Raw genomic sequence first — 7,986 nt, 5'->3', positions numbered from 1 at the left:
GTGTGGTAATTTTGGAGATACTGCCAGGGTCCGTTAGCGCTTGTACTAAGCTATTCGGGATAACTCGGTAACTCAGCTGATGTTCAGCCAATATCGGAAAAACTTCGGGTGGGCTACTTGGCTGGATGTCACGGTTCAAATGACCCCAGGTTGAATCTACAACGAAACACTTTCTAAGGCTGCATTGAACGGTAACGTTGTGTCCGCTGTCATGTTGGATTAACGCTCTACAAGCTTCGGTGTAGCGCATAGACGTCGTCATCGTCCTGCTGCCCCCCCCCCGTTCTGTGATTGGTTCCCAAACTCTGGCAAAAATAAGGGCGGTGGTTTCCAGGCTGACTTTGCAGTGAGAATGAAATCGAGCGCAAAGCAGCATGGGAATTCCCAGGCTAAAATTATTCACTACATAATGATTTATGATAATAAATAAATGAACACTGGTATTATTGAACTTACTTTTGAAATTCCCAGCTGCTACTCTACTGAATTTGATGCAAAATAAATTAAACATAATAAGTCGCATCCAGTACCAGTTGATCGCCAATGGATCTGTTGTTGAGCTAACCAATTAGCATTCATCCAGTTTTTCCAGGAAAAAAAACAAATAAATGATTTAAAAATATAAAATAACGTGTACTTCAAAGATAGCATGCCAGTGTTAGAGACAGAAAAGCTAAGACGTTAGCTTTCTTTTTTGCTAGTTATGCACTCTTACTGCAAGGAAGCTGTGACAGTATCTTGAAATTACTTTAATATTTTAAATCGTGATTTTATTTTGGATTATAAACAACATAGTTTGCTGATTTTTAATTCTGAATGGACCAGTGGAGTTACATTTCAAAGCTACAGATGACTCGGGTTAGCCTAGCTTAGCTTAGCATAAAGCCTTGAGTGATGGGGAAACGGCTAAATAGCCTGTTAATCACCTAACTTTATTCTTTGATTTTAGTACAAATTTAACCAAAAAGAGATACAGCTTTCTATTAAGACATGGCTTATGTACAGTTTAGTTACAGATCGTGTTTTTTCTGTTACAAGAACAACTTTAGTTGGTGCTAGCATCACATTTGCTTTGTCATTTTAGCTCTTGAACCCAACAAAAATGATGACTGACAGTTCAGCATCTGAGTTCAAGTTCAACTCTTGATTTGTAGGGAAGAGTTTTAAACTGTCCAGTAGAACTTGTAGACGGTAGTCGATCCTATTTTTTATTTAAATATGTAAAACAGTACATAACACTCACTGGCTTCCTGTACTGGTTGGCTGTATGTAAGGAACTGTGGTCAGCAAAATGTGTGCATGGAGTTAGTGCAGATGAAAGTGATCTGTGATGTTCTACGAACGAACAGGGAAACAAAATGATACTGGAGCAGATACAATGATGCTTGATCCACTGTAGATTACATTCCTCTTTTATTGTTGGAAAAGGGAAATCAACAACACCCCCGCCTTGTTGTACACACACACACACACACACACACACAAAAGCCTTCACTCAAAACACAATCATTTTCTCATTCAAAGCTGCTGCTTTGTATGATTATTGTTCAGAGTTTGATCTGATGTCCAGATCTTACATGCTGGAGTGTGTTAATATGTATTTATATGTGTTTATATGTGTGTGTTATCTCTCGACATTCCTCAAAAAGACTAAGTTTTCTCTAACAGTTTAGAGAAGCCTGTAAAAGGAGCAGGTAATAGTTTTGACTAACTAGCCAGTGTGTCATAGAGGTGTAAAGTTACAGCCCTGCCCTCCTTCTCACCCAGATCTGCAGCCAATGGCAGCGCACACAGTCCCCTCCCACAGGCTTTAAAACTCCTCAGTCCATTCCCCTCTGTCTATCCACTCTGGTCTCTCCCCGCTGCTGGCCTGCCTGTCTGCCTGCCTTGCCAATCCGAGCAAATTGCTCTAACTTCATTCATTCAAAAGAAAAAGCTACTTCACAATGTCTTATTTTAACTCATCCTCCTCCTACAGGAGTTCTTCCGCCCCAAGGAACTTCAGCAGCAGCTCTTATGCCGGACCAGGGGGCATCACCGCCCGCAAGAGCTTCACTGTTAAGAGTTCCTACGGAGGTGCTGGCGGCCGGGGCTTCGGAGGAGCTGGCTTCAGCAGCAGCTCTGCCCACAACGTGAGCTCAAGCATGGGCGGCGGAGGAGGCATGGGCATGGGCATGGGTATGGGTATGGGCTTCGGTGGTGGCATGGCTGGTCAGGCCCCCATCACCGCCGTGACTGTGAACAAGAGCCTGCTGGCCCCCCTCAACCTCGCCATTGACCCCGCCATCCAAATTGTCCGCACCCAGGAGAAAGAGCAGATCAAGGGCCTCAACAACCGCTTTGCCTCCTTCATTGACAAGGTAAGAGCCTGTTTAAAAAGCCTGAAATGACTCGAGTTGGGCTGAAATCTGAGGGTCAAAAAGTCGTTTCACAGATGTGAATTTGTTATGCAACGTTAGATAAGGAGCCGTGTGTTTGGCACATGTCCTGTAATGCTGATTTCTTCACTTGTTCTGCATAGTGAACGTTGATTTATTCCTCTGCCTTTGCTCTCCTCGCCTCCCACAAATGCAGCACAGGCATCTTGGGGTTTGGCCCTCTATCTTTTGGCTGGGACTGCCCTTTTATAGTGATGAAAAACAGACATGTAGGAAGGAAAAAACCGAGAGAAAGGGGACTAAAAAAAAAGAGCTAAGGGTGTGTCAGGGCAGAGCTCAGGGCTGGTGATACGAGTTACCTTGGGAATGGTCCCTCCCACAGCTGGGGTGTGGCTCCTTATGTGGCCCTGGTGGCCCCCACTCCTTCCAAACACACAGAAATGAATGCTGATTGTTGCCTCTACAAAAAAAACCCTCCACTATGTGAGGGGTGTCTGTTCACTGATGAATAGACTGACTTTTAATCTGTGAAATGAGCTTTACGGCGCTGCCTGTGAGCAACACTCAGCCGTGTATCAGTCCTCCGAGGTCTCAGTTGTGGGTTAATATTTAAAAAGGTCACTTGGTTTCATGTTCTGGTCAATGCCAGCTGACTGGCTGCATATCAACTCTCCTCCTCCCGGCACAATGATTAAATGAAGATAAAGAGCGTTTTTTTGCATGCCTCAACACTGAGCTGATAAGCTGCTGTTATCTTTAGGTGGCAGCGCATTTCCAGTCTCTTTATTATCTGTATTTACTCCAGCTGAAAAGAGGCATACTGTTCAGAAACAGAAACTCATAAATCCCCTCTCACTTTCTACTCTGCTCTCTTCCCTCATCAGACCCATATTACTCGGTTAAATATTTACCTGCCTGCATCCAACAGCAGATGAAACTCTGCCACGCCCCTTTTCTCCATCCCCCGTGGAAAAACAGGAAGGGTTAACTAGCTCAATTCTTCCCTTACAACACTGCATTTTTCCGACCCTCCGCCTCCTGTCAGGATGCACGTTTGTCACGCAGGCCTTCCTGACGGCCAGTCTGGTGTTTTACAAAGCGCCGCAGACTCTGAAGCCATCTTACGTAGGAACATCGCACCATAAAGGAAGCTTTTAGAGCTCCCCATACGACTAACAGCTAATAAGAATGTGAGTCTTTGTAAAGTTTTCTGATATTCCAGCCCTGTTTTCGCTCACTCCCACTCTTTTTCTCCACATCAGGTCCGCTTCCTGGAGCAGCAGAACAAGATGCTGGAGACCAAATGGAACCTGCTGCAAGGACAGACCACCACCCGCTCCAACATCGACGCCATGTTCGAGGCCTACATCTCCAACCTGCGCAGACAGCTGGACGGCCTGGGCAACGACAAGATGAAGCTGGAGGCCGACCTGCACAACATGCAGGGCCTGGTGGAGGACTTCAAGAACAAGTGAGTGTTGTTCTTGGTCATAAAAGAGGTTCGAACGACTCAGAAACGACCGCTGATGGGCGATCAGTCTGTTTTAGTTTAGTCAGAATTGAGCTGAAGTCACATTTGAGCCTCGCAGTTGATCTCAGTGCGGACTCCTCCCTGCATCTGTCCATTATCTTACGTCATGCGAACCTCAGGAAATTACAACACTGGAGAGGCATGTAATGAACACCCAGTACACGACACGTGACTGGAGGTAAAAGCTGGCCGTCACCGAGGCCGAGCAGCGCTTCAAACGGGGGAGAGAGAGAATGAATGAGCCCACACTGATGTGCACATGGCTGCAGCAGCTCGTTTGCTAATCGTCCAAAGACGAATGGAGCGTATCAACTGAGGAGCTCCCGAGGGAGAAATATCAGTAACACCTCCCACGCATGGCCCAGAGTCAACACTGTGCGAGACAAATGTCCCAGAGGAGTCCAGGAGGCAGCGGCGGACCGCCAGCGCCTCCTGGTGTTGAACTAGTGAACAAGCAGGAGAGGTTTCTCTGGATCCTCCACAGCTGATGATTCATTTCAGTTCAATTCATTTCTCAAGGCACTTAAATAATAAAGTCCAATTCAAGCCAATTGCAATTCAATTCATTGTAATCATAATTGTTTATAAAATAATCCAATTCATTCATATAGAGCCAATTCAAAAACTATTTCCTAGCTAAGGAAACCAACAGATTGCACAGAAACTTTTTTCTTTTTCGGTCTGAGCGTGCCTGAGGCGACTGTGGAGAGGAACGACTCCCTTTGAACAGGAAGAAACCTTCTGGCAGAACCAGACTCAGGAAGGGTGGCCATCCGCCTCCACCAGCTGGGGTTTGAGAGGACAGAAAAGAGGGGAAAAAACCACTGTAACACCATTCAAAGGATATCTGTTGGAACAGGGAAACACGAGTTAATGACAGCAATAATAACACATGTACATAATATCATTTGAGAAATTAAACAGGGGAAAAAGAGAGTAAAGTGAGGAAAGGTGTGACAGATGGGCCTATAGCAGCTTAACTATGGGATGTTTCAGGCTCACCGGAGCCATCCCTAACTATAAGCTTCATCAAAAAGGAAAGGATGATTGACTGCATCTTTTTCCTCTCAGGTACGAAGATGAGATCAACAAGCGCACAGAGTGTGAGAATGACTTCGTCCTCATCAAGAAGGTAAACGTCGCTCAGCTTTTTCACCAAAGTAAGTCAACCAAAAGTAAGTCGTCTTGTTCTAACGCGCGTCCTCCTTCCAGGATGTGGACGAGGCCTACATGAACAAGGTGGAGCTGGAGGCCAAGCTGGAGAGTTTGACAGATGAGATCAACTTCCTCAGATCGATCTATGAGGAGGTACGGCTCAACTTCTACTTTGTTTTCCGGCTTCTGCAGCCTCCGAACGTCGTCCTGCTTTCATCAGCAGTTTTATGTGATTTATCTGTGTGCCTGTAATACTTGCGGTGCTGTTTTTGGAAGACGTTTCTCCTTCGTGGCATTAATGTTTTTTTTCTGAACATCTGTTGCGCATCTTTACTCGACTCTTGCGCCATCTCTCGGAGCGCATGAGGAGGTGGTTAATCCCTTCTCCTCGTCTTCCGTTTGAATTTCCTCAGGAACTGCGTGAGCTCCAGGCACAGATCAAGGACACTTCAGTCGTTGTGGAGATGGACAACAGCCGCGGCCTGGACATGGACGCCATTGTGGCCGAAGTCAGGGCTCAGTATGAGGACATCGCCAACCGCTCCCGCGCTGAGGCAGAATCTTGGTACAAGTCCAAGGTGAATGACAGCTCTTATGCCACATTCACCAGTTGTTGTTGCTACATGCTGTGCGCTCACCGATATCTCTTTTTTTGCTGATGTTCATTTAGTACGAAGAGATACAGACGTCCGCCAGCAGGTATGGAGATGACCTGAGATCCACCAAGACAGAGATCGCAGACCTCAACCGCATGATCCAGAGACTGACATCAGAGATCGACGCCGTTAAGGGACAGGTATGGCGTCTCCGCACCACAGAGCAGCAGCTCCATCGGCTGAGAGAACAAAGTCTTATTGGTTTTTGTGTCCTCTTTCAGCGCGCCAACCTGGAGGCCCAGATCGCTGAGGCTGAGGAGCGAGGAGAGCTGGCGGTGAAGGACGCCAAGTCCCGCATCAGGGACCTGGAGGAAGCCCTGCAGAGAGCCAAACAGGACATGGCCCGCCAGATCAGAGAATACCAGGACCTGATGAACGTCAAGCTGGCTCTGGACATTGAGATTGCCACCTACAGGAAACTGCTGGAGGGCGAGGAGGACAGACTGGCAAACGGCATCAAGGCCATCAACATCTCCCAACAGAGCAGTAAGTCTAAGACTAGCACTAAGAACCCCGAAGCGTCCACGGTTCGAATTCGGCACAGGTTTCTTACGTCATATCCATTCTTCTTCTCCCAACAGCGAGTTACAGCGGTTTCCCCATGGACAGTATGAAGAGCAGCTACTCAAGCGGAGTCAGCAGCGGTTATGGCGGCGGCTATGGCAGCGGCGGCGGCTATAGCAGCGGCGGCTACAGCAGCGGCGGCTTCAGCAGTGGCGGCTACGGCAGCGGCAGCTACGGTGGCGGCTTCAGCAGCGGCAGCGCCGGCTTCAGCAGCGGCAGCACCGGCGGCTACACCACCACCCAGAGCAAAAAGAACGTCGTCATCAAGATGATTGAGACCAAGGATGGGAGAGTGGTGTCCGAGTCCTCTGAGGTCATTGAGGATTGAGTTGCCTAGTTTGGGGGTGTAGCCACCTGTCTGCTATGATCTCCACTGCCTCTCTGGTAGTTTTATACTCACATTTCACCCACAACTGTAGTAATAAACAAGTCTGAAGTAAAACGCTTGCCAGCCACTCTCCAGCAGAGCATAAACATGTTTTTCATGAAGCAATAAACGATCCTAACACTACCAAAGATCTGAAAGGGACCAAAGAACTTACCCTGTGTGTCTGATGTCTGACTGTACTAAAAGAGTAGTTTTGTATCAGAAAGTGAGTTAAAAAATGGGCAAATTGCAACGGCGATTAAAAAAAAATATATGTATCGCACTCCCATGAAGTCTATTCAACTGCTAGTCCGTAGATGAAGGGCTGTTTTGTCGCATTAAATGGACAGAGATGTTGTCAAAGGAATGTGAATGTACCGAAAACCAAGCTTCAGTGTTGTTGGTCAACTAATGTCTTTAAATCGCCTGCTACAGTAGGTAGTGCATGTCTTCCCTGCGTGTGTCCTGTATCTGAAACTGTTCGACCCCTTAGGAGGCCGCCCACATCACATGTTGTCCTGAGGTGCTGTTTTTGCTACCAAACTGAATAAAAATGTGTTTACTGAAAGAAAGTTTGTTTTTCCTTTTAATCGGTGACTTAAACGACAACAAAGAGTCTGGAAACTCGCCTTTAAATCTGGCGTAAAGTGATTGCTGTTACTCAATAATTCAAACATCCGGCTTGTTCTGAGCAAAAATAGCACAAAGCAGTTTAAACATTTATTTTTTACGAGTTATTTTATTGTGATTTCTCTCTAAAAAGAGACTTTAGCCTGACTGATTGATAAATGTTTATCTTTTAAAAGAGAAGTTAGGTTTTTTTAAAACCTGGACCTTATTTTTGGCATAAAATACCTTCATCTACTCACCGATAACAGTTTGGTGAAAGTCGGAAGATATTTAGATTACTGGAGATCAGCGTATATCCATATAACGGGAGAGAACAGGGCAGAGACAATACAGCCTCTAAATAAGGCATTATCTGTCTTTATTTCACCAATACTTTAAGCCAAATGGATGAATGAACACGTAATACTTTTGCACTGTTAGCTCAGAGCTGCCGTGTTGTTGTTATCCGGGGCTATGGGGGGGCTAAAAGACTAAAAAGATGTTAAACTATCTCTTTCATTGTCTCTGCGGCTTAAGGGTTTATCTGAAGCCTTTGAAGGCACTGTTTGAATCCTGGAAGCTTTTATGAACTTAAGGAAACTTTATTAGTTAGCTTATCTAACCTGTTAGCTCCAGGTGTTTCAATGTCTTGTGCTCAATCCCCAATCAGCTGAAAGAATGTTAAAGCTCAGTAGCACACAGTTGGGAAAGAAATCAACTCAAACC

The 7,986-nt window shown here is 46.0% G+C and overlaps 1 protein-coding gene across 1 annotated transcript; it reads left to right on the top strand.

The window, feature by feature from the left end:
* Positions 1-1,840: 1,840 nt before the first annotated feature.
* On the top strand, positions 1,841-7,223 carry krt8 (keratin 8). Its single transcript, XM_075476124.1, has 8 exons — positions 1,841-2,360; positions 3,641-3,849; positions 4,981-5,041; positions 5,122-5,217; positions 5,478-5,642; positions 5,735-5,860; positions 5,942-6,206; positions 6,302-7,223. The coding sequence occupies exons 1-8, from the start codon at positions 1,947-1,949 to the stop codon at positions 6,610-6,612; spliced, it is 1,647 nt and encodes a 548-aa protein (XP_075332239.1). The 5' UTR covers positions 1,841-1,946; the 3' UTR covers positions 6,613-7,223.
* The last annotated feature ends 763 nt before the right edge of the window (positions 7,224-7,986 follow it).

Source organism: Odontesthes bonariensis, chromosome 10 (genome assembly GCF_027942865.1).
Source record: "Odontesthes bonariensis isolate fOdoBon6 chromosome 10, fOdoBon6.hap1, whole genome shotgun sequence".
Lineage (NCBI taxonomy): Eukaryota > Metazoa > Chordata > Actinopteri > Atheriniformes > Atherinopsidae > Odontesthes > Odontesthes bonariensis.
This window is presented reverse-complemented; position numbering and strand designations above follow the sequence as displayed.